Source organism: Nomascus leucogenys, chromosome X (genome assembly GCF_006542625.1).
Source record: "Nomascus leucogenys isolate Asia chromosome X, Asia_NLE_v1, whole genome shotgun sequence".
Classification (NCBI taxonomy): Eukaryota; Metazoa; Chordata; class Mammalia; order Primates; family Hylobatidae; genus Nomascus; species Nomascus leucogenys.
The window spans coordinates 13,864,185-13,891,779 of NC_044406.1; the positions used below are offsets into that span (position 1 = coordinate 13,864,185).

The 27,595-nt window shown below is 38.9% G+C and overlaps 2 protein-coding genes across 8 annotated transcripts in view; both read right to left on the reverse strand.

The window, feature by feature from the left end:
- The window catches only part of VEGFD (vascular endothelial growth factor D), a 38,706-nt gene extending 33,989 nt beyond the window's left edge, over positions 1-4,717 (reverse strand). The window contains exon 1 of the mRNA XM_003261081.3: positions 4,181-4,717. Within this exon, the coding sequence (XP_003261129.1) occupies positions 4,181-4,270 (90 nt within the window). The 5' untranslated portion in view covers positions 4,271-4,717. The remainder of the gene's footprint in view (positions 1-4,180) is intronic.
- A 410-nt stretch (positions 4,718-5,127) lies between these two features.
- The window catches only part of PIR (pirin), a 106,829-nt gene continuing 84,361 nt past the window's right edge, over positions 5,128-27,595 (reverse strand). For all 7 annotated transcript variants that reach the window (XM_004092366.2, XM_003261080.2, XM_030807150.1 and 4 more), the window contains 3 exons: positions 17,984-18,066; positions 10,499-10,565; positions 5,128-5,445 (listed from right to left, as the gene is read on the reverse strand). In XM_004092366.2, coding sequence (XP_004092414.1) covers positions 5,333-5,445; positions 10,499-10,565; positions 17,984-18,066 — 263 coding nt within the window. In that variant the 3' untranslated portion in view covers positions 5,128-5,332. The remainder of the gene's footprint in view (positions 5,446-10,498; positions 10,566-17,983; positions 18,067-27,595) is intronic.

Consider the following 27,595-nt stretch of genomic DNA (forward strand, 5'->3'; position numbering starts at 1 on the left):
GAGATATAAATGTTTCAGTCACCAGTTATAAGTGAGTAACTGGCTTAAAACAGATGTGTATAGAAGCATATAATTCAACACACTTAACTACAAGGTCATAAATAAAGAAGAAATTAATGGAAAGTATTGTCCACTTTTCTGTCAGACACAGTCCTTGTGCCAAGTGGACAAGAGCTTGCTGGGCCATTTGACCAACATCAAAGTCAATGGACTTCCCTGTACATGACTTTGGAACTGGAAATAGGGCAGGGAGTAGGAGTGGAACTGCTTCCTGGAATTAAATATGGAAAATACACCTCAGTCCTTGTTATTTGATTCACTGTAGAGACAATTTCAGGAGAAGGCAAGTAACACAAAGGTAAAGAAGTCTTGTGAGCCACGTGGCTTCTAATGAAAGAAGTATCCCACGTTCCTGTGGATCTTGGACTGATTCTAGTCTTACACAGAATGTGAACGACTCCATCACCCATCAATATTCTTCTACCAGTGTAATTAAGAAAGAAGGTGGATAAAAAAAGATAGTATACAGGGAAGATAAAGCAGAAAGAAACAAATTCTGTCAGAAAAAAGTTGTGAAAGCCTACCATGGCCTGGTATTCCTTTGCTGCAATAGTCACATGTCTTCATTAGTGACATTGAAAAGATTTATGAAGGCTGGCTTTCCCCAGCATCTTCAGAAGACTCGCAAAATTTCTGGGGACAAGAATTGTTTATTAAATAAACCAGAAATAGTGCTGGCCAGAAGGCCAACGTGAATGAGAGGAGAGTGAAGATGTAGATACTTATTTACCAAATGTCCAGAGTGTCTACCACATTGTACTTAGGGCTGTCACATACAGATGTGTCTATATGCATGGAGCACCCTAGAGTCGTGCAGTGCACATCGTGTACAACTGTATATGACTGTCTGAGCTGTATTAAAAAGCTGGAGAAAATAGAAACAGAAATAAATTCCACATCTAGGCCGTAATCTGATTATATTAATGAACCATGCATAGGTACTGGGTTAACCTTATTTCTAGAGGAAAACGTGTTCTTCTTAGACTGAGAAACTTAACAGCTAAATAGTATACACAGTGGATTTGAAATCTTAAGCTGAGATTTTCAAACAGATTTGTCTCAGTTCATATGTTCCATGCACTGCTGACTCCAAACAGCTATCCTTGCAAGCACAAGTGGTAAGACTAATGAAATTAGGAGGCCTTACACCCAAATGGCATTAAGCACAATCGTCCAGAGCACTAGTAGCTATTTCATGATTGCTACAGGAAAAAAAAAAATCTTCACAGACAACTAGAACTATCATAGAGGGAATGTTAGTCTAAGCTGGAAAACTGGACAATGTTCAAAGCTAGAAAGTGAAAACTGGGCTGGGGGTGGCTGGAAGACAACCTAGGAGCAAAATTGGCATCACCATCCATTCTGGAAAAGAAGTGGTTAGAAGAGGGGAGGGTGGGCAGGGAGCGGTGGCTCACGCTTGTAATCCCAGCACTTTGGGAGGCCGAGGCAGGCGGATCACGAGGTCAGGAGATCGAGACCACGGTGAAACTCCGTCTCTACTAAAAATACAAAAAATTAGCCGGGCGTGGTGGCGGGCGCCTGTAGTCCCAGCTACTCGGAGAGGCTGAGGCAGGAGAATGGCGTGAACCCAGGAGGCGGAGCTTGCAGTGAGCCGAGATTGCGCCACTGCACTCCAGCCTGGGCAACAGAGCGAGACTCCGTCTCAAAAAAAAAAAAAAAAGAAGAGGGGAGGGTGAGGAGAAAGAAATACATATGGGCCAAGTACTGAGGAAGACCATGAATTTCTTATAATATTATTTCAAAAAGTAAAAAAAAAAAAAAAAAATTCAAATACCACCACCCTAAACCGCTACCACCATGAATATGTTTTCACACTACATTTTAATTTTAACAAGAAGAACTTTAATGTTTAGAAACATTATTTCCTCTTAGATTTTCTTTTCTTAAAAGTTGGGGAAAAAAGAAAACTATAACCAATATTATATACCTCATTATCCCTTACCACTCAGTCGTATCTATGCCAAAACTTCTGTTTAGCTATAGGCAATCCTTTCCTTCATATCAGAAATAATTTAATTGAGCGACGGGTTCGGTGGATATAAGTTCAGTATATGTAGCTTCACTTTTTGAAGGAAATTCTGATATATTCTGAAAAAAATTGCTAATCATATTAGTAAGCATAGAATGAAAAAAATTGCTAATCATATTAGTAAGTATATGATACTGCATCCTCCACGTGTAACGACTTGTTTTCTGTCACATGCAAATTCAGCTGCTTTCCTTGGTTGCTCCATTCAACAAATTTATATATTAACAGTACATTCAAAGCATTTAAAACTTCGCAGTGCCGGCCGGGCGCGGTGGCTCACGCCTGTAATCCCAGCACTTTGGGAGGCCAAGGTGGGCAGATCACGACGTCAGGAGATCGAGACCATCCTGGCTAACACAGTGAAACCCTGTCTCTACTAAAAGTACAAAAAATTAGCCCCGCATGGTGGCATGTGCCTGTAATCCCAGCTACTCGAGAGGCTGAGGCAGGAGAATCGCTTGAACCCGGAAGGCAGAGGTTGCAGTGAGCCGAAATTGCATCACTGCACTCCAGCCTGGGTGACAGAGCGAGACTCCGTCTCAAATAAATAAATAAATAAAACTTCACAGTGCCCAGGACACCTGAGACATTCTTGGAGCTTGTGCTCTTTAAAAGAGCTGAGCAACCTAAAGAATATGACTTATGTCCAACAATTCAGAGTCTCCTTTATTATAGCATCAGATAAAGTGATGTTTTACAAGGAAAATGGAAATATTTTAATACTCAAGGAGCCCAGCACATCTAAAGGATTTCCGTTTTATGAACTTACAAAAAAGCTGGACAGTCCGAAAAGTCTTACTTGCTTCAAACAAGTCAGACTGTTTTCTCCTGTTACCTGTGCTTACATTCAGATTCCCATTTACCTACGATCTGGCCTTGAGACCCAATATCAAGGCTGGTGGCAGTAAAATGGAGCCAAACACTGTGATTTCTCCCATGTACATTTGGAATTTGAAAAGTTAGAAAAGTGCTGGCTGCCAGACAAGGTGACTTCCTACTCACCTCCAGCTCAGTGTTCAACATTTTTAAATATCAACCCCCACCCTCGCCAGGCCACCAACGCCAGCCAGGAGCCTTTGAAGACATTTTTCCCCTATGAAATTTGAATGTATACCGTATTTTAAAATACATACCATATGTACTCTATGTACGTCTGTGTGTGATGTATCAAAAGAGGAAAACTTTTTCATCCCTCCACCAACCAATTTTCCCCTGCTGGGGGCGATATCACCCCTGTTGAAAATGCATGTCCTAAACAACAGCTACAAAAACTCAAACTCACATTTGATTGTCTTTTCAAGGCCAGAAGTTCCTAAATCAATAATGATTTAGCACCACTTCAGTCAAAACAATTACATCCGAATCATTTTCAACATAGAAGCTTAAAATATATATAATCTATGAAATGCATAAAATTGGGCTAAGTATTGTTCCAGCAGTCAGCAATATTCTGGTTAATTTTTTGCATTACTCTCAGTTCGTTAAGCTCTATTTGATGCTTGCTCATAGAACCAAAGATTTGATTAGTGTTGAATTTTACACCTTTCAAGAAGCGAAAAAACCAAACACTCTCTAAGAAAACATTTTTCTGGATGGCGGCAATTGGTAATTTGCAAAAGCAGATAGAAAATGTCCACAGAAAGCACTGCAATTTTCAATTTACCAAACGAATAAACTAACCTCTGCTGCTCACAAAGACCTGAAAATAAATGGCCCACAAAGTTATCAGTCATAAAAACAAATCAACGTTTCATTAAAAAACCACTATGCCATCTGCATATGCAACCGAGGAGAAATTTCTCCATCCAAAAAGATTCCAGACTGCTCATATTCTACCATAACTTCAAAAAACAACCAACCTCCCACCCCCAGCATTTTCAAATACTCATGGCCAGAAGTCTAATAAGACTAAGAAACAGAACAGTCACTAACAAATGCAGGATATATCCTGTCCAGTCCACTACTAGGATGGTTCTGCACTTTCATATTGTTTCAAAAATAGGGCAAACAAAGTCCTCTGTATGAGCCAATAAAAAGAACTTCATCACATTAAAAACCGAGCTCACCTACCTTCACTGGTCCATGTTCATTACTGGAGCCCTGCACCAGCTGGACGTACAACATCATGAAAGTATTCACCACTACCCACTCTCTGTACATTTTGAATATTTCAATATCCACTGATTACTAAGCAGTTGACATCAGGCAGCTAGAGAAAATTGTTTCAAAAGGCATTCTCCAGAAGGAAAGTTTGAAACTTCAAAATTTCACACAGAAAACCAAATAATCAGTTCTGATCAAAATCCAATGAAATTATTTCAGTTAGGCAAGGTACGCTTTTTTTGCACAATCTTAGGGGTGGGGAGAGAGAGGTGAAAAAAATTAAAATGTTCTCATGCCCAAAAATAATCAGAAGATGGACATGTCTTCTACCTGAAATTAGAAAGCACTCTAAATTTACTTCATGTCCAGCAAATTAAAAAAATCTCTCCACCGTATGCCGCAGGTTCTAGTTGCTTTGTAAGGAGGTGGTGTGGCCACCAATGCTTACAGCTACAGAAAGCTGGAACCCAACTCTGGATTGAAACTTTTTTGCACAACCTTCATGGAAGCTTGCAGAAGCATGTGTCTTAAATCTGACACAGATTTTGGCAGAAAATGCAGAGAAGTCTTGGCTGTAATCCTGTTGCGTCCCTACCAATAGCAGGGCAGTTTTAAGAACTGACTCAAATGTTCAGGGCTGCCGTTATTTTAAAGCAGATAACCTGTAACATGAAACCCCAGCACATAGCTTTGACCTTTGTATCTCAGTAGGATTGCTTAAGAAGGGACCTCAGATGCTCATGCATCTACTGCCAATGACACACAGAAAGCAATCAAATATGATTTTTTAAAACCTGCACATGCACAAAAATAATAAAAACATCCATCCATACATGCAAAAAAAGGCAAACATACACAAAACGACTTTTTAAACAGAAGCTTAGTAACTTAAGTATTTCAAATGAAAACACTGATTTTTAAAGAAACAATGATTAGGTTTATTTGCATGTGCCAGGAAATATCCTACGTTTATTGTTACAAAAACCATGTTATCACTTTAGTGTGAAATTCTTTAGAAGCACTGGCTAAATAAGCTTTAGAAATGGAATGCCTTCAATGGCTCAATCTCACAAATGGCAAAATTCTAGGACACATCGAGACCTGCTTTTCTGCTTTCCACTAGTTCCCAATCTTTGATTTCCAGGTTTTGGCCCTTTCAAACCCATTTTTCGCGTTTCTGAAATCAAGAATGGCTTGAGAAATCTCTTCATTGGTGTTCATCACAAATGGACCTAGGGCAGAAAGAGGCATTCAGAAAGTTCTGGGTGGCAATATTTTCCTCTACCACTAGAAATGATATATATTTTTGTAGTTCTTAATTTAAAACAAAATCCAAGCACATCCGAAGAGTAAAAGTTTATTTTCACAGTGTTCAATCCCCAAGGACTATAAGATGAGTTTCTTGACTAGGACTGTGTATGATTATTGATTATAAAGACGAAACTTCAGATAAATGCAATGGCATCTCACCCATTCCGTATAGGTTTCTCACCAGCAATGGTGATCTTTTTTTATTAAAAAGAGTCTTAGATTCGGTTCTATTACAACCATTTTTGTAGTTATTTTTATAACATTAGCTGATGTCAAGAATTGAACCCATCTGGTACAAAGAACTGACAAATTTTATCATAGCTTTGGTGTCTAAGCAGCATATAAGGCTGTATACTTATTTGAGGATTCTAAGTCATTTTTTGAAAATTAGCAGCACCTATTGACAATAAACAGAAGATTATAAAAATTTCAAGTCAAAAAGCGTCATTTTTTAAAAGTTTTCTAGGGGTTGGCAAATGTTTGCTAGGAAGGGCTAGATAGTATGTATTTTAGATTTTGTGGGTCAGACAGTGTCTGTCTCAACTACTGAACTCTTTCATCAAAGTGCAAAAGCAGCCATAGATGATGCAAAAGTGAATAGGTATGGCTGTGTCCCAATAAAACTTCATTTACAAAAACATGCAGTGGGCAGATGTAGCCCATGGACCATAGTTTGCTGACCCTTTTGTCTAATTACCGGGTCTGAAATCAGATTTTGCTAAAAATGTACAAGAAGTCCTCCCCTAATCTGCCAGGAGGCAATGTGTGTTTCTTCCCTTTTCTTCATATATTGTAGGGGCAGAGAGGCACTGGACTGTCTCACTCCCATGATCTGCTAGATGAACAATGCCAGCTTTTATATGGCATTGACAGTGTCTTTAGAGCAGTTGACAGACTTGTTCACTCAGTGTATGTCCTCATCCAGCCTGCAGAAGTTCCTGACATTCCTTTTATGGAACTGCCTGCTCTAACGGGCTTTCTCTGGGAGATTCTGATTAATATATAACTGTATTGCTTAGAGAAAATAACACATTCAAACTTCTTAACCATTGTTATCATATCAACATGGATTTGGTGATCACTATAATTTAAATCTTCAGAAGGAAGACACAGGATAATATGTCTTGATGATGCTGAAATCTTTGGAGAGGATGTGGGGAATAGAATACAAGTAGAAAGAAAACACCCAGGCATCTAAATCCATTCATTCCATTACCTATCTATTAAGTATTGAATGCCCATTAAATGACAGACACTGTGCTGGAAGCTAGAGACATAAAGATGAAAGACAATAAATGGCAGACTCCCTCTCCTCAAGGACTCAAATCTATCACACAGATATGAAAAGAAATCATTACAAAACTGTTTGAAATATGGAAGGATAAAAGTGTAAAAACTATAAAATCAACACAGAAAGGGGGAGGAGGAGAAATCCAGGAAAGGATTCACAGAGGGAGTGATGTTTGAGCAGTCACACATGGAGGAAAGGCATGTTCAGGCTTAGTATGCTGGAGGAATACTGGAGGGCATAGGGGTACAGTAGTGGAAAGAAGGATCAAAGGGGAAAAAATGGCGATCTGAAATATAGGAAGAAACTAGACCCTTCTGGGCTTTGGATGCAATCTACAGGAAGAAGTTTGGACCTACTTTTGCAGGTGATTATGAATCACTGTAAGGTTAAGTAGGGAGTAATATAATATGATTTATAATTTTTAAAGAAGACTTTGGCATCAGGGTAGAGCAGGTGTCTAACTTGGGAGGCTGAGTCAATGGTGGAATTCTTAAGGGTATTTGAGATACAGGACATGGGAGGCTTTGGATGGAGCAAGGTGTTTGGTTCTGGATATTTTTTGTTTTGTTTTTCTTTTCTTTTCTTTTTTTCTTTTTCTTTTTTTTTTTTGAGACCGAGTCTTGCTCTGTCGCCCAGGTGGGAGTGCAGTGGTGAGTGGTGCGATCTTGGCTCACTGCAACCTCCGCCTCCCGGGTTCTAGTAATTCTCATGCCTCAGCCTCCCCAGTACCTGGGATTACAGGCACGCACCACCATGCCCGGCTAAATTTTTGTATTTTTAGTAGAGATGGGGTTTCACCATGTTGGCCAGGTTGGTCTCAAACTCCTGACCTTAAGTGATCCACCAGCCTCGACCTCCCAAAGTGCTGGGATTACAGGCATGAGCCACCGCGCCTGGCCCAGTTCTGAGTATTTTAACATAGAGGTACTAGAGACAATAAAGTGGTTTCCCAAGCAGAGGTTTTCGGTACATTGTTGAAACTACAGATCTGGAGCTCATGAGAGAAATTTCATCTGGAAATGGAGGTTTGGACCATATCAGGTAGGAAAGAAAAAGAGAGTTAACATATGCAGAATAAACAATAAACCCAAGAGGGTACCCTGGGGAAGACAACTTTTTAAAGGACACGCAGGGGAAAGGGAAATGCAACTTGGAAGATGGGAGCAGGTACTGAGTCAAGGACCAAATTCTTGCGCCTCATAATTTTGCTACGGTTGGGACTTGTGGAGCAGTACTCCCATCCCCCAACTATTTTCTGTAAGAATGGTGTGCTTCTAGGCTTCCATTTTCACACTTTCTGGGGTAGTCTGCCATGTTTCTCAATTTATAACGTGCACATGAATCAGCTGGGAATCTTATTAAAATGCAGATTCTGATTCAGGAGGTCTGGAGTGAGGCCTGAGATTCTGCATTTCTAACTATCTCCCAAGTGATGCTGATACTGCTGGTCCATGGACCACACTTTAGGAAACAAGTATAACCTCTGTTATACAGGGAAGCATTGGAAGCTTGGAGTCCCCTAAAGCTAACTGATGAAGCTTATCTCCTCAAATCTTCAAGGAGAAAACTGAATCTAGAAAGTATGTTTTTAAATTGATCAACTACAAGGGCTGTGAACAAGAAAATTATTTGATAGTTATCTATAATTCTCTTTCAAATTATAGCTTTCATCACTTCTCTAATTAAGCCTCTGAAGCCCCCCTCTTGTATAAAATGGTGTGTCTAACCTCTTGTTATGTAGAACTTTGGTATAGCAGAGAGAACATAAGACATGGGGTCAGGAGACTAGGGTTCGAGTCCCAGCTCCACTGCTAACAATTGCTTTCCATTAGAGAAGCTACAGGGCAGAGCAATGGACGACCAGCATGGTAAGAGACAGAAGGGCAGGGTGTTTGGAAAACAGACAGCCTGAGTGTGAATCCAGCCATGTGACCTTGAGTAAGCCAATGAACCTTTGACCTTCTGCTTCTTCATCTGTAAAATGGGCATGAGAGTACCAACCTCATAGGGTTGTTTTAAAGGTTAAATGGATTAACATTAGGAAAGTGCTTTAACCAATGTCTAGGAAATAGTAAATTCTATGCAAGTATCTGTTAAATAAAAAAATAAAATATCTGGATTTTATTTTCCTCATCTATAAAAGAGGCATGACTACATCATGGCTAAGGTTATTTTCTATCCTAACATTCTATGACTTCCTGTGCTTAATCTGTGGATGAATAATTAAGGACACACGATGATAAGAGGAGAAAGGGTCTTAGCTAATTCATGAGATCTGTGCAAGTTCCCAGTCAAGAGATGGTTGTGGCTGCCTTTAAACACACATAAGTAAAAGAAAAACTTAAATGTCTGAGTTTTTAAAAGTTAAAAAACAAAAACAAAATGCTTTGCTTCTCAGTAACTGAACTTTCAAGGGACATATTTATTTTGTCTGATTACTCTGAGTTTGTATGTGCAGGCATACCTAGCGTCCCTATGTTCCAAGCCACTGGGACAGGATCCACATGACCCCAGTGTAGGGTGGCTTTGAGCAGTCCCACTCCTTTGATCTGTCACCTAATTCAGTTAGACTCTTGCTTTTCATTATTGGTACAGAGGAGATTGCCTAAAATAAGACTTCCAACTCACACGTTTTTCCCACCTAAATGTTAGTTACTAGGAATAAAGATTATGACCTACTCAGTTTGTCTGAAGGCTTTTTCCAGAAAAACAAACTATAATATTGCAGTGCTTTTCAGTTGAGAGAAAAGGAAACAAGAACCACAAACCTCTAGAATGGAAATCGGATGCACACAAAATGGCTGTCAAATGCTACAGGCAAGGCAGGGTACAATTTAATGTTCCCCCTGAAGTAGTTAGTAGAACAAAAAAGAATATTTTTAAAGCAATCCGTTTTCTTTAAATTCATGAGCAGCTGGGGTTTATCTGCAGTCACTGTGTGTACCTGGGAATTCATGCAAGGCAGGGAAATGCAATGGGATTTTAATGCATGTTGAATTTAATAATTGGTGAAGTGGACATATGTTTTGTAAGCATTTATCTAAATAATAAAATGGGTTTTAATTGCTTTTAGATGTTCCTCATTTAATCAAACAACAATGATATGAAGAAGTCAAAACCCAAAGAGTTGAAGTAATCGTTATGGGTACTTAAGCCAGGATTTTCTGCCTCTAAGTATAGTACTATTTCTGCTATATCAGTTACCTCTACTCATTTTTTTAAAATAAACAAAAAGTAACTATTTTCTTAAAAACACTATTCCTAAGAACTTCATATTTTTTACTAAAAATGCAATAGACTACAGGACAGTATTGAAATCACCTTTATTTTTGATAAAGATAAAAAGAATGTTAAAGTTCCCAATAGACTGTAGACTCTTTTTTCAAGTTAAAATTCTCTATGACATAATACAAAAATACTATTTTTGTTCTTCCCACAGTTCCAAACTCAATATCCTACACATAATAGGTATCTAAGAAATGTTTCTTTAAAAAAAAAGAGATGAATAAACATCACATATATATTTCCCTCTGATGACAGAAAAATTAAACAATCCTCAGATTTGTAGATGGAGAGACAGGACAAAAAAAACCCAGCTATTCTTCCCAACGATAGTATACATGTATACTGTTTTCAAAGAAAAGGAAAATCAACCAAGAAAATCATCGTCACTTTCGTCTTACCATGTTGGACAACTGGTTCTCTTAATGGCTCCCCAGCAATTAAGACAAAGTGGCTTCTCTTGGGATCCTAAAGTTAACAAAGAAAACATCAAGCAATAAACAGGCTTATTTTCGAAGGTCAAATTGTGAACAATTTAAAATTGACATGCTAGCCAAATGGGCGATGTTCCTAATTCTGAATATAATTTTCAAAAATATTTTCTGTGCAGCACTCAATATAGACATGCTTATTTCTTAAGTTGTTTAGTAGCAAGTAGAACCCAAGAATAAGTCCAGGCCACCAAAATATTAACATTCTCAAATTTAAGAAGGAGAACTTAAATTAAGATTTCTTTAACTGGAAATACCTTCATGACAAACCATGTGATTAAATGGCTTATCATGGGATTTATGATTTCTCAGTAATCATATAATTTTTAAAAGGGAAGATTAGTTATGCAAATCCAAAATAAGATTTTATTACTTTTGAAAATTATTACTAATAATGTAAAATATGCCCCAGAAATATTGCACTAAATGGAACCTTATAAAAACAGAGCATCCAAGGGACATCTGCTCAAGCAAATTTCCCTCCAAAAGGGTCCTATTACGTTAAAGTCTCTCAAAGTTTTTGCTTAGAATTAAGGATTCAATTTTTTTCCTGAAACTGGAAAAAATATTAACCATAATATCCAGTGCAAGTATGGATACAGGGAAAAATACACTTTCATATATAGTTTGGGAGATTTTCAATTGGTGCAGTAATCCTTCCAGAGAGCAATTTGACAATATGACTCAAAACCCCCAATATTGCTAATGTCCTCCGATCCAGTAATGATAGTTTTAGCGATATAGTGTCAGGGAATTTCACTATTGTAGCACTATTTATCACAGCAGAAATTGAAAACATTTCTCCAAAAATGAGGGGTTGGTTAAATAATTATATGCTTATAAGAAAAACTATCAAGTGGCCATTAAAATCCATTTTCTCAACAAATATTTAAGTGTGTAATAAAATGTTCATAATGTCTTATAAGTTTTGTAAATATCACAAAATGGTATGTATATACTATGGTTTAAAAATACCAAAATGTTAGCATTTATTATTTCTGAATAATGGGAATTAAAGCAAATTTTATTTTCTTCTTTATGCTTTTCTGTATTTTTTTAAATTGCTACAAAAATTTGCTAATTTTAAAAGTTAAAGGGAAACATAAAAGATATATTTTCTAAAGTTTGTGTTTGGGGAATTGTTTTGTAATCAAATGCATTTCTGGTTTAACAATCATTAGATCATTCCATTATATAAAACTAAGTATTTTAAGTAATTCACATGTTATAATTGTAAGAGTCCTATCAAAATCATACATATATCTATCTATATATATATATACACTTTTCAGTAATTTTATTTATTAGAAATGGGTGTTTGATTTGAAATTAAGGAGAACTGTAGTTCCGTCAGAAGTGAATTACATATGTACTTAGATATACTTATATGTGGTGTTTTGTGCCCTGGTAACTTAGTTAAGTTGAGACAATGTGGAGGTTAGTTGTGACGGGTAGTCAGAGGTGCTGCTAGACCTTAGCTCGTCCTCATCCTCCTGCATGCCATGTCCAGCTCTTCTTCCTGACTGCTAATTCTGCTAAGAGCAGCCGCAGCCCCATCCCTAGACACTAGGCTGCAGAACTACAGACTTCTCCACTAGACTTCTTTTGTGGCCTCATTTTGGTGCCTGAATATGCTTGGCATTCCAAATTAACTGGTTGGTGACTTCTCTGATTCCCCAGCTTCTGCTTTTCTATCTTCATTTCCACCGCGCCTCCCATATGCAAATGCTCCCTCTCTGGGAAGCTGTCTTGTGACTGCCTTCTTGCGAGGAATCCCAAGCTAGCCAAATGGAGGGGCCACCTAGAGCAGAACTGAGGCATCTCTAAACAACAGCCCCAGCAGAGCCCAGCTCCCACCCTGCCAGCCACATGAGTGACCCCAGAGAAACCGGCATTAGAACTCCCCACCACATGGAGAAATAATAAATGATTGTTATTTTAAGCCACTAAATTTTAGCGTGGTTACTCACCAATAGATAACTGAATATTATATATTTATTTTCAGGCTTCTTTTAGGTGTATCTTATTTAGAATAAAACAATAAACAAAGCCAAAATGATTATGCACTTTAAAATGAAGCCTTCAAAATTTTTGAAACTTCCCCCCAATTCTAATAATACAGCATATTTCTAAATATGTAAGTCAATATTATACTATATCATACTTCTACTAATGCAAAGCTCTTTAATTAGAAATTATTAAAATGTTACTAGTTCCAGAAGATTTATTACTGGATTCAATAAAATTAATAATTAATTCCTTAATCTTCCATGTATTTAATAAAAACTACCGTATTTCACATGACTGACATTTGTTTCCCTTTCCTGCCTTCAACTTAAAAAATAAATGGGACTGTAGGGTAGAATGGTTTCTTCAAAAGTCTTGATTTACTCCCTACAATCTCAGGGCTGGGTCATTTAATACATCCACTCAGTTATGATGTTTTGATCACTTCTTTACATTTTAAAAAGTCTCTGTTTAACCACTGCAAGGCCTATATTTATTTATGTACCATAAATAAATTTACTTATCCATAACCCAACTAGCTGTCAAAATATGCAAACATGAACCCAGATGACATTTTCTTTCCTTAACTCGTCTTCTTTGGTGAAATCTAATAATCTTTCCAGATATTCCAGAAAATACAGTGATGATGTGGCTGAAAAGTCTCAGTTGCTGTTATCTTGAAAAGTCCTTGTCTATGATGACCTTGTCTATGGTGTCAAATGATGAAAATCATGCAAAAGCCAAGAGAATTAAATACCCATTTTAAACCCAAGTCCTTGCATGGTTCTAAATGCCTTTATGGGATTTGATTTTTAAAAAACCCATAGAAAAGTAGCAGAGGTCCACGTACTACTTCACCCCAACTAACATTCACCATCTTTTGGCACCATGTCTTTTGCTTTGGTGCACCTTCTCAGAGTTTCTGGTACAGAGTTAAGCTCTTCTGGGTTTACTTAATAATTTACTTTTTAAAGCTGCTCTTGTTATTCCATAAGTATTTTTGCCAAGATATGTCTCAAGTTCCACTGATACCAACAATAAATGATCAAAGCCCAGATGAAAGTTTTATGGTTTACTTAATATGTTGATAACTTCTAAACTATGAGTAGCTACTCAGTTTGATCAACTATAAATATAAAGCTCAAGATGTCAGTAGGACTCTGAGTATGAATCTAAGGCAGGGGTCCCCAACCCCCAGGCCATGGACCAGTACCAATTGGTGGTCTGTTAGGAACTGGGCTGCACAACAGGTGAGTGGCAGGTGAGGTAGTGAAGCTTCATCTGTATGTACAGCCACTCCCCATTGCTCGAATTACCACCCGAGCTCTGCCTCCTGTCAGATCAGCAGTGGTGCTGAATTCTCATAGGAGCACAAACCCTGTTGTGAACTGCACATGTGAGGGATCTAGTTTGCAAACTCCTTATGAGAATCTAATGCCTAATGATCTGTCACTGTCTCCCATCACCCCCGGATGGGACCATCTAGTTGCAGGAAAACAAATTCAGGGCTCCTACTGATTCTACATTATGGTGAGTTATAGAATTATTTCATTATATATTACAAGGTAATAATAATAGAAAGAAAGTACACAACAAAGGTAATGCGCTTGAAGCATCCCCAAACCATTCCCAGCCACCCCCGGTCTGAGGAAAAACTGTCTTCCAGGAAATTGGTCCCTGATGCCAAAAAGGTTGGGGACTGCTGATTGAAGGGCATGTTTTTGCATCAATAACATTCATTATAGTGATATATTACCTGAAAAAAAATTACCAGAAAGAAACTGTGCTTTAGCATGACTTATTGCATGCATTTGTTCCTACCAGACTCCATTGTTTATACTTCTTGGGCCAATGAAAAGATCAAACAAGTAACTGTTATCAGTTTAAAAATTTAGTGGATTATTTCATCATGAACTTTTACACATAAACAAGCAAAAAAGTTTTCTCTAGTTTTAACAGGATGTTTTGTTTTATTTCTGTCTTTCAATGTTTATTTTAATCAAATGCTATATATAGTCAAATGTTAATCTTTATTATATTAATGAGTTTTCCATGAATAGTGCCAGTTAAAAAGCACTGCTACTGTGAAGTATGGCTTTGATGACAGCCAGTGAGGTACTGATTGTCTTCCTTGGTCCACTACAGGTGAGTTTGCTAATCCATGAGGCTTAAGACCTTCTCAATAGTATACCACTATAAACATAAGCCTAAGGGTGAGATGCAGCCTTTCATATCAAACTCTTGTACTCCTGATCGTGGAGCCATCAGGGCAACCATCATCTTAAGAGAAAGTCCAGAGTACCATCAGTAGGTCAAAGCAGCACAGGAAGCCTTAGCCCTTGAAACAGAAGCTATTCTGGGATGACTGGTACCAGCCCAGGATTAAATGTCCAGAGTAGTCTGGAGTTGATTCCAATCTCTAAGAACTCTGAAAAAGTTCTAAGATGGAACAGGGAAACCTGGGGCAGAAAGAGGCTGTAGCCTTTTGCATCATCCCTTCCTTGTCCTCCTCTCCTGTCCTGGAGATTGGCCACTATAGGAGATACTGCCCATACTACTGGTCAACCAGTAGTCAAATGGGTGTGATGGTGGAGAACACAGAAAGGAAGAGTAGTAAAAGGGCAGAAAGAACAGAGCCAGAAAAAAAGCCAGGCAAAAAATCAGCTTCTCATTCTTGACCACAGTTTAGCGGAAATGGGATTGGCGCAGCACTGGGCAGTCACATCTTCCTTCTTTATCAAATCCTCAGGCTAATGCTAGGTCCAAGTGAGGATAACACTGGCTTGGAGCATGAGTGAGTCAGGGTCTCTTGGAGCCTTCTTCTATCTGTAGAAACTGTTATGTGCCCTAAGCCTTCAGGTCTACTGTATAAGTCCTTATTAGGTAACATGTATGTGGTATGACTATCAAATTAGATATTTGGATTTATAAACTTTCCAGTTACCATTATTCAGCATCTACAACATAGCAAACCAAACTTTTTCTGTAAAGGGCCAGAGAGTTTTAGGCTTTATTTGTCACAACTACTCAATTCCACTGTTATTGGATAAAAGAACCTATAGACAATATGGAAATGAATGGGTGTGGCTGTGGTCCAATAAAACTTTATGAAAAAGGTTTGGATTTGGCCTATTGGACATAATTTACTGACCCCGATGCTCAGTCTGGAGTAGACTTGTAATATACGTAATCTCAAATATTCTTTCTAATAATCACTTGCAGTTGGTAGTATTATTTTAATTTTGCAGACAAAGAAACTGAAGCTCAGAGGGCTTTACGAACGTGTCCAAAGTCACAACAGCTAATAAGTAGTAAAGCCAAGATTCAAACCTTCAGAATTTCTTTTCTGCTGTAATCTAAAGGGGACTTTCTTTTTTTTTTTTTTTTTTTTTTGAGACGGAGTCTCGCTCTGTCACCCAGGCTGGAGTGCAGTGGCGCGATCTCGGCTCACTGCAAGCTCTGCCTCCCAGGTTCACGCCATTCTCCTGCCTCAGCCTCTCCGAGTAGCTGGGACTACAGGCGCCCGCCACCACGCCCGGCTAATTTTTTTGTATTTTTAGTAGAGACGGGGTTTCACCGTGGTCTTGATCTCCTGACCTTGTGATCCGCCCACCTCGGCCTCCCAAAGTGCTGGGATTACAAGCGTGAGCCACCGCGCCCGGCCGGGGACTTTCTACTATTGTGTGGATATAAGTGACACATGCTGCCTTTAAGTGCTGATTTTTTAATATCAATTTTTTCATAGAAATCTTTCTAAGGTTTTGATGGCTCAGGCTGTGCTTATACACAGCAACAATTACAGAATTGCACATAACAGAATGATGCCACTGGAGCCAGGAGTGCTGCTTGCCAGTGAATTGATGGTTTCAGCTGACTCTTTTCTATGTTGGCTGCACCTGTTCTTCTGACTCCATCACTTCTTTCTGGTGTTCTGTTTTAGCTTCCAACTCCTTATCTGCAATGTGCTCTCTGTGTATTATAGGAAGAACTGAGGTTGCCAAGTTAAACCAGATAATGTTACAAACCACTCTGATATCAGTAGGTTCTGGCCTATGTGTGGCTTTCATGCCTCTTTCCTATATTGGATTGAAAGATATAAAATAGACATTTTTGTAGGTCAAAAGTGGCAGTTTCATATGGCTCAGTCTAATATTAAAGGGCACTGACCCTGACATATGCATTTTTATAGTGCTCATGAGGTTTTTCTTCCATTTACCTCACAGTTCATGGTGGTGCTGCAGATGATTAAAGCAGCTGTAGATTGCTGCCAGAAAAGTGGGCTAAGATCTAATAACTCCTCAAATCCACTGTGTTCTATAACAACAGGCAGGGTCAGAAGGCCAGAAGTCAGTCAGACTGCCTCAGCACTAGTCATCCACACACTGAAATAGTTTTCAAAGTTTGTTTTTTTCAGGAGCTTTTGCACAATTTTCTCCTCAATCCTCTTCATAAGAATGACATAAAGCAGTCAGATTGACTAAACAGACTGACAACATGGTGACTGAAATACTCAAGGGAATGAAATAGACATGAGAAAGAAACTTGGAAACCTGGGAATAAAAACCTCCCAAGACTCCTAAAATATCAGAGACTTTACTTAAAGAGCAGGGATTAATCACAAAAAGACTATGAAATGCATCCTATCTTCCTCTCAGTTCAAAGTGGGGATTCTTTTCTTTTTCTTTTTTTTTTTTTTTTGAGACGGAGTCTCACTCTGTCGCCCAGGCTGGAGTGTGGTGGCGCGATCTCGGCTCTCTGCAAGCTCCGCCTCCCGGGTTCACGCCATTTTACTGCCTCAGCCTCCCGAGTGGCTGGGACCACAGGCGCCTGCCACCATGCCCGGCTAATTTTTTGTATTTTTAGTGGAGACGGGGTTTCACCGTGTTAGCCAGGATGGTCTCGATTTCCTGACCTCGTGATCTGCCCGCCTCGGCCTACCAAAGTGCTGCAATTACAGGCATGAGCCACCGCGCCCGGCCAAAGTAGGGATTCTTTTCAAAGGGCTCTATGTGAGTATGCATGTAGATTTCTATTTCTACTTCTATAGGGCTGATCTATTTTCACTTATGCTAAAAACAAAATAAATCAATTGTATAAAGAAAGAAAATTAAGAGGCAACAAAGATGTGTTGCTTCCAGATTCAAATTTCCAGGGGTAAACAATAGGGACTTTATATGATTTCTGAAGATAAAGAACCAGTAAAGATAAAACTTTAAAATAAACCCACAGAAATAGCAGAAATTAATGAAAAGACATGATAAACTTCTGGTATAATTTCTTCTCCAACGAAGAGAGAAAAACTTTCAGTTATCCACAACATTTAGGCATTTTCTTGGAAACCAGTAGAAAGTACATGTTAAGAAAGTTAAAGGAAAATAACATACTTACCTTGTTCTCCACCTGGACACTGTCACCTTCTCCAAGCACTGCTGTGTGATGAGGTTCTATTTTTTGTTGTGCATCATCAGGCCCTACAAAACCAATGACCCACTAATTTAATACCCATTATAGTACATTTGTTATATGGTTACTTATTTGGTTAACTATATAGCACCACAACATTTATTTTAATTTGAGAAATAACAGACTTAGTAATTTCCTTGAATCTCTTGGTTAATTATATTTGCTATTATTAAAGCCTGAAACTAGTTTGTTTTCAATTTTGAAAAAGGACAAGGAGATGAATCCTGTGTTGTGTTTCCATTTACACTTTAATTGATAAGCAAAGTCCTTGGCATTATGTGCTCATGTTTCCTTAGGTAAATTATAAACTTTATAAGAATTAAGAATAGTTAGAAAAATTATCAAATGCCATAATAATTCATTTCCACAAGTATGAATTGAGTACCTACAATTGCCTAGTACTATGGGACAATACAGAGACATGCAAAGTAGATTCCTTTCATAGAAATAATTCAAAATCCCGTTGGAGCAAACTAAATCTATACACACAAAATAATCAGAGAATAATTCAACGGAAAAATACGTAAGTTGGATAGCTATTGAATAATAGCTATTGAACTCTGAATAAGACCCTGGGGTGGGGGGAGGGGGGAGGGATAGCATTAGGAGATATACCTAATATAAATTATGAGTTAATGGGTGCAGCACACCAACATGACACATGTATACATATGTAACAAACCTGCACGTTGTGCACATGTACCCTAGAACTTAAAGTATAAAAAAAAGACCCTGTTCTAAATGTTGTGGGAATATTCAGGATAGATAAATTTCCATCTCTTCTACACTGAGGTTTACAAATAAAATAATACAAATGAAAATGTCTCTTAAAGGCAACGATAAATTCATAAGCAAAGTTCAATAAGAGAACAGGGGTCAAGGGGGCTTGTGCAGGTCTAGGGACCACAGATATTTGTTGTGGAGGAGGTAAGACTTGAACAGAGCTCTGTAGGATTAGATAAACCACAAGAGGCAAATCTGGGAAAAAAGGCATTCTAGACAAGAGAAAAGATTGCAGTGAAAATTCTACCATTCCTGGAACAGTCTTTTTGGGAAGAACGATGGAAATGTAAGCTGTCTTCAGATCAGGGAAAGCCTTTAAACCCATGTTTATCCGTATAAAATTGACAGCCCTTCGGGAGGGTGTGTGTGTGTGAAATTACCAGATCTCTGTGTGTGGGTGTGTGAGTGTGTGTGTGAAATTACCAGATCTCTGTGTGTGTGTGTGTGTGTGTGTGTGTGTGTGTGTGTATGTGTGTGAAATTACCAGATCTGTGTCTTGGAGAAATGACTCTGATGGTAGAATGTGAAGTGAATTGGAGGGGACAACACTGAAGTTAGGATGACCTGTTAGGAGTTTGCTGTAACAGTCTAAGTGAAAATGAATTACACTCTGAGTTGAGAAAGTGGCAACAGAAAGATAGGGATGCATTTGACAGGTGGAGCTGAAAAAGAAATCTAAAGGATTTGGCAAGAGTTGGAGAGAGAAAAGTCTAACATGATTCTCACTAGGAGCAGAAGAATGTAGTGACTTGAAGATTCCAAGAGTGGTTCTGCAAGAGGAGGCTACAGATTGGAGAGGCCAAAGTGCACCACAGAAGGCTGTAGAGAGGGGGTGAGATTTGGACTAGGTCTTTCAGTTGGGAAAAACCCCGATATGTTAATGGGCAAGAGAGAGAAGATTTCAAATTGAATGAGCAGTCCATAAAATGTCTTGGGAGATACACCTGCATGCCCTTTTGGGATGTAAATAAGGGCATTCATGTGACAAGTTGGAGCTGAATAATCGATAAGGAAATGCTTATTTAAATGAAAACAATAGCTTGAGCAATTATCATGTAAACAGAAACATAATTTGTGAATTTTGGACATGTTGGTTGGAGTCCAAACAACTATATTTTCTAGAGAAGACCTTCTCACCTCCACTTTGGAAATAACCAACATGAGGCAGCAGGGTTCATTCTGATGCTTGCAAACGTGAAATAGAATTCTAATAGAGCAGGAGTTCTTAACGTGGAGTCAATGTCCTCCCAAGGGGGTTCATGGATACAATTCAGGGCATGGGTGGACTTCGATAGGGGATAAATTACATGTTTACTTTCACTAACACCTAAATTGAAACGTATCTTTTCCTTCTATCATGAATGTAGCCAACAAGCCACAGTAGTATTAGCTGGGCTGATGACTTTGTCTGCAGCAGAAATCATAGATATTTTCATATCACATTATGGTTTTGTAGATATCTCAAAATATAGTTTATGTTAATTATTACTTAAAATTTAGAGCAGGCCTGCTACTAGATCATGTTATGTCAAATGTCATTAAAGAAGCACACATATAGCTATATCCTAAACCTGTTCTTTTAACATTTTCATAACTGCACTGACTTTAAAAACATTATTTGAGGAGGCAGGAGGCTTGGCAGATGTCAGAAAGGTCCATGGCAGTAAAAAGATTAACAACTTCTGTCCCAGAGGAAGTAGTGTGCTGGATAATGTTTAACAGTTGGCTTTCAGGAGTAAAGGGGAGAACTAACCTGATTTGTAAGTGTGTGCCAATATCTGTGGTGTAAATACTCCCACTGTGGTCAATTTCAACCTACTAATGTGAGGCCAGGGAAGGCAAACAATCAGCTCCTGCAAGCTAGCAAGAGCCAGCCCCAGCATAATACTAAAGGTTTCTCCTGTATCAAAGATTTAGGTCAACAAACGTCATGGAAACAAATGATAGAACTCCATTGATTTTCCACTTATGCAGGGATTTGGCAATAAAAGAGAGGTCTGGGAGTTTAAAAAAATCTCATTTAGAGTTGAGTAATATTTTTAACTGTGATGCAGAGCAGCATTTTATTAAGTGTGCTTTACTGAGATCCCCTGGGAGCAATGAACCATGTCTTTATCTTCAACTAATTCATATATAACACCCATTACCCACGTGGTCCACTCCTGGCCCATAATTTTGTCATGTAGGATGTTTCGTGATACATATACCAAAACAGTTTATAAACCCCTTCGCTGTTTTAATGGAGTGAGCTGGCAAAAGATTGCTCAAAAATAATGCTGAATTGGTATTTCTCTGCACCCCCTATCAGGGGAGCTTGCTTGACTGTGGTGTTCATTGGTCTGTGAGGAAATCTTAATTCAGCAACAAAGAGTTTAGCTTGTCTAAAGGGCTCTAACTCTAATTGTATGTGGGATGCAATTTCTGCCCATTCTCTTTGCAATCTCAGTGTTGATACTAAAGAGGTCATTTGAAATGCTCCACTCTAAGGTAAAAATCTATTTATTTATTTATTTATTTATTTATTTTTGAGACGGAGTCTCGCTCTGTCGCCCAGACTGGAGTGCAGTGGCACAATCTCAGCTCACTGCCACCTCTGCCTCCCGCGATTATTCTGCCTCAGCCTCCTGAGTAGCTGGGACTACAGGCACGTGCCACCAAGCCCGGCTAATTTTTTGTATTTTCAGTAGAGATGGGGTTTCACCATGTTAGCCAGGATGGTCTCGATCTCCTGACCTCGTGATCTGCCCCCCTCGAGCTCCCAAAGTGCTGGGATTACAGGCGTGAGCCACCACGCCCTGCTGTAAATCTTTATTTTTATTTATTTATTTTCTTTTGAGACAGAGTCTTACTCTGTTGCCAAGTCTGAAGTGCAGTGGTGTAATCACAGCTCACTGCAGCCTCAACCTCTGGGGCTTAAGTGATCCTCCCACCTCAACCTCCCAAGTAGCTGGGACCACAGGCATGCACTACCATGCCTAGCTAATTAAAAAATTTTTTTTTGGTAGAGGCAGGATCTCATAATGTTGCCCAGGCTGGTTTCAAACTCCTGGGCTCAAGCAATCCTCCCACCTCGGTCTCCCCAAGTGCTGGGATTACAGGCATGAGCCACTGTGCCTAACCAAGGTAAACCTTTCTTATAGACACTGGAGTCAGGGTTCCAGGTTAATAATAACTTCAAGTGTACTTTTAGCTTCTGTATTATTACATGAAATGTTTAAAACAGAGTCACGGTCACAGAAAGCAAAGATTGATTCTATCTTTATTTCCAGATCATTTTTATGTTATTCACCCATCTGGTTATCTCCTGAACCTAAAATAAGTCTCAAAAAATATATCTTATTGTTTCTGACTACTTTCAATTATAAATAGAGCCAAATCAGATAACAAATAGTTTCCATTGGGAATCACTGCCAAGAATGTTAAATCTAATAGCACAGTTAAGGAAAAAATTAACTGAAAACAATTTAATTGCAATTTTTTTGCCTAAATAGTCATAAAAGGGTGAAATACTTCAAAACCTATTTTAAAGTTAGTGCTGCATCTTCAGTGTCTGATTAATTGCTGTCTTTTCCTTTTTTTCTATTTATAAGAATTGCTGTCCTATTTATTCTCTGTTCTATACACTCTAGTACTTCTATCATAGGTTTGATATTATCAATTTTATATGTAGAGTTGAAGCCTTCTTATCTGATGCAATTGAGATTGTTAATTGAAAAAGACAGTCAAACTGCCTCAAACATTTTATTTTAAATTAAAGCATAAATGTGCATTTGTTTGTAAATGTTTAGAAATACTCCTGTAGCAATTTGGGAGGCCAAGGCAGGATTGCTTGAGCCCAGGAGTTCAAGACCAGCCTGGGCAACATAGGGAGACCCTGTCTGTACAAAACATTTTTAGGTGTGATGGTGCACACCTGTCATCCCAGCTACTCAGGAGACAGGTGGGAGGAGTGCTTGAACAGAAAAAAAGAAAGAAATACAGTTAAGGTGGGTTTGCTGACTTGACTGAAGCATTTTCTTTTTAAAGCATACCCATAATGCACCACCCATTAGATTATTAGAGTTTCCCCAAATCTTTCACAAATTCAAAGGCATTTTCTTATTATTAAATTTGTAATTTTTGTGGGTACATAGTAGGTGTATATATTTATGGGGTATATGAGATGTTTTGATTCAGGCATGCAATACAGAATAATCACATCGTGGAGCATGGGGAATATCCATCCCCTCAAGCATTTATACTTTGTGTTACAAACAATCCAATTACACTCTTTTAGTTATTTTAAAATTTGCAATTAAGTTATTATTGACTATAGTCGCCCTGTTGTGCTGTAAAATAGTAGATCTTATTCATTCTTTCTATTTTTTTGTACCCATTAACCATCCCCACCTCCCCCCGCCCAGCCCCCAACTACCATTCCCAGCCTCATGAACTCATGGTAACCTTCTTTCTACTCTCTGTGTTCATGAGTTCATATTGTTTTGATCTTTAGATCCCACAAAGAACTGAGAACATGTGATGTTTGTCTTTCCGTGTCAAAGACATTTCCTTTAGCAATTCACTTTCACAAAGCATCTGCCTTAGTTGCTCTGGAAATACCAACTCTCTTTTCACATTTCTTTCATTAATTTACAACCGTTTAATTAAATTACATAATTTCAATTATTGGTGCAACTAGCATAAATGGACTGAGAACAAACACAGGTGCCTTTAAGTCCACTACAACTCAGCTGATGGGAGCAGCTATGAGCAGGCAGACCAGGGAGGAGCGGATCATCCTGGGTGTTCAAGCACCTTCCTCAAAGTATTCACCATAGAATGAAGAGCACTGGGCAATTCAGTTAGTTGGATAAATGGAGGTCAATTATGAGGCCTGCTGGTGCACATTTGTGTTTCCCCGCCTTTACTGCAAGATCCAGAGCCCGTTTCAAACTGCTTAATGTCACCCAAAACCAGAGCACAGAAGTTTGTGCTCAAAAGGTTAGCACAAACTAAGCGTGAATCATTAGTTATTTAAATGAATTCAAAACATTTTACTGCCTTTGTAAGCCAGTTGATTTCAATAAACACAAACAAATGTTTTTAGATTTCTAAATATTTTCTAAGCACCAACAGTATACTTGATATCAGGCCTTCTAGGGGACTAGAATTCAAGCTGATAAACTGTACCAAGCTTCAAGGATACAGGATGTAAACTTTTCTATCCTTTTGATCTCTGCATTAATGTGTAAAGTAATTTTCAGCACAGCTGCAGGGAAGAGATTTGGTACTAGTATCTGTGGGATCTACTGGTTTTCTGACAATGTATTTTTTTATTTTCTTTTGACTTCTTTTTTTATCATATGATGCACAGATTCCAGCTGTGGGCTGGTCAAAGAACTTTTTGCCTCAGCAAAAGATTGTTGTCAAAGGTCTCTCCCTCTATTGTACACTTTTTAAAATTACTATTCAATAGTCAGCTTAGAAGGCTCTTCATTGTTGGAAAAAGCAAATATATTAAAAATTAAGAAGATCCTTGAAAAGCATAAAGTGAGTACTTTCAGATGAGTCTCAAATGAATACTTTCTTTGAATAAGAAAACGAGAACTCTACTAGTCTTATTTTAGTTCTGTTAACTCTTTTTCTTCAGGGTGTCATTAGAGGACAATTACATAGCCTCACGATACTTACCTTTACCTTTAAAATGACTGACTGACTTTGACAACTAGGCAAACATCCAGCATTTTTTTTTCCCCTTTCTTTCTTTTTTTTTTTTTTCTTTATTTTAGACAAGAGTCCCGCTCTGTTGCCTAGGCTGGAATGCAGTGGCACAGTCTTGGATCACTGCAACCTCTGCTTTCCAGGTTCAAGTGATTCTCCTGCCTCAGCCTCCTGTGTAGCTGGGATTACAGGTGTGCACCACCACACCCGGCTAATTTTTGTATTTTTACTGGAGACAGGGATTTCACCACGTTGGCCAGGCTGGTCTCAAACTCCCAGCCTCAAGTGATCTGCCTGCCTCAGCCTCCCAAAGTGCTGGGATTACAGGCGTGAACCACCATGCCCAGCTGTCGAGCATTTTCTAATGCTCAAAACTCCACCTGTTTGTAGTCAAACTAAATTTATCAATGTCTTTTAAGCACTTCCTGTAATCAGTTAATATTTTAATAGCCCTCCTAAATTTCCATTTTATGCAGTCTCCCCAGATTATTTCCTCAACCCAAGTTGCAGCCCATTTATTCCAGCCCGATACACTAAGTATATATATATATCATTACATCTACTTCAGCTGAACGTGTTTGACATTTTGAAAAAGACAATTCCTTGCTTATCACTTCCTGCCATCTGTGGTTTGTTGGTGCCAGCCTAGTTTTATAAGCAAGATAAAATTGAGGCAGTGAAGTCAGAAAACGTTTTCTGGATTTTCTCTATTGATTTTATAAGTCAGTACATATTCAAGAGCTATTTCTGTTTCGTCATTTCTTTTTCTCTGATGATTTGTTCTTGCCCTTTTGTTTTTCTCATTAACCGCCCCCCCCATTAGGGTGTTGGTAGGAGGAAGGGAAGGAGATAAAATTCAAATGAGGTCATTTAGCCAGCCACTCACTGGTTAAAGCACAGTCCCAAGAGGCCAGTTGTGTGAGCTGGATTCTCTTCATGGTCCAGTTTATTCTAGACAGATGCAACTTTGCTCCAAGGATACAGACCCATCCCCTGCCAGATGTTTTGCACGGTGGCCCGTGGTCACGAGGGGGGACCAGGTCAGTAAATAGAAATGACTCAGGAAAATCTTGCCTCATCTCAAGAAAAACAAGTGGAAGTGTGGGTCATTCTTACCCTGAGAACTGCAGAGCATTTCATTCTTACCCCGAGAACTGCAGAGCATTTCACTTGTTAACTTCTCAGGCTGAAGGTCTGTCAGGAAACAAGGTTCTAACTACTGCTTAAAACAGGTTTTGGCAATTACTCGTTAATTTCTTTCCCCTTCATTCTCTGCAATTCATTTAAACCAAAATCAACTGTCACCTTTGGTAGAGCCCACAGGCTAAGAAAAATTTTCACTATTATAAATGGTTGAAACAAACTAAAAAAATAGCCTTTCATGATACATGAAAAAACATAAAATTCACATTTCAGTGACCATAAATGAAGTTTTATTGGAATAGCCACCCAATTTGTTTATGTATCATCTGTGGCTGCTTCCGTGCAACACGGGCAGGGCTAAGTAGTTGCAACTGAGACTATGTGCCTTGCAAAGATGAAAATATTTGCTATCTGTCCTTTTACAGAAAGTTTGCTTCTCCCTGCTTTCTCTCATTCTACACAAACATTTCTGTTATCCTTACCACCTTAAAATTCATGTGCTTTCTTCATTTCCATTTGTGCAGATTATTTTGTTGCTCTTGAAATTATAAATCGGGAGCACTACCTCTATAAAAATGTTTTTTTCTATTTTTATAAAGCACTGTGTTTTTCTCAGGATTTTCAGAAGATCATAAAAACAAATGATATATCATCTCTTCCAGATGGTTAATATAGTTTAAGGTGTGTACATATAAACTTATGATACTACTACAAGACTTTTTTTCACACTTTCTCCAGTGCTAAACTAAATGAATTTTGCTCCTGACCCCTAATTGAAATGCTATTCACTGGAAAGGGAACTAAGCCCATTTGTGCTGTATTAGGAATAAATTCAAAATGCATGAGTTTGCATTACAATTATTTTCCAGAAGAATAATTTCAGGCAATTGAACATCCTTTTTGGAGAATAAAAGGAATGGTTTAAATAGCTCTGGGTGTGGCCTTCTATCCCTGAGCAGATGTTATCTGTAAGCCAGCTGCCTGGAGCTGGGAGTGTATTGCCCAAGGAGGTGGCCATGTTAGGGCCCCAGAAAGTTCAGTGCTGGCATCCCTCCAGGAGCGGGTGGAGAGCACCCAGCTGCAGAGGGTCTCAGAAATGGGGATTCTTGGCCTGTACCTTGAGATGCCCCACCCCATCCACACCACCCATAACCGTGCGTGGGGATGAGGAGGAGAAAACGGGAGGCTGGTTCTCTGAGCTTTCTCAGAAGTGTAACTGGAGATGCATATATTCTGGTACAAGGAATTTATCTTGGAGGTGATCTCAGGAAACAACAGTCCAGAGTCAGGAGAGTTAGGAAAGGGAAGACAGACAATGAAGGGTATGTCATCAAGCACACTCAGGTGGCTTGGCTGTAATCCCACTGGGAAACTAGTAAATGGCTTTTCACACAGGCTTCAGAGTTATCCTGCCTAATGGGTCAGGTAGCTTCTGGGAATGTTAATTCTCCAGTACTTTCATCCTGCCCTGATTGGTTTCAGAGAAAAGCCTTCAGGCAAAGTGACACAGATGCTGGCTATTGTTAGCTGGTCAGTGGGCACTCAGGAAGTAAGGGCCCAGGGATGTGGTGGGGTACCAACAGCATCTGCTATAGCTGTTTTCTCCCAATCCTACCAAGAGCCTTTTACGGGAACCCATGGCTGCTTTTAGGATGGGAAGGGGAGGAGTAGACGCAGGCAGGAGCCAGGCTGCTCTGCAAGCCCCTCTCTCCCACCCGCTCTGTCCCTTCTGCTGCTGGGTTCGCTAAGGGATTTAGACTTGAAAAGACAAGTTACATGGTGCTATCTCTGCATTGTCATTGGACAGAAGGTATGGGGTGGAGAGTGGACAGCAGGATTGAGGAGACCTTGGTTCTGGTCCCACGTCTACCAATGCGTAACCCTGGCAAGTTAAACAACTTTCTTAGATTT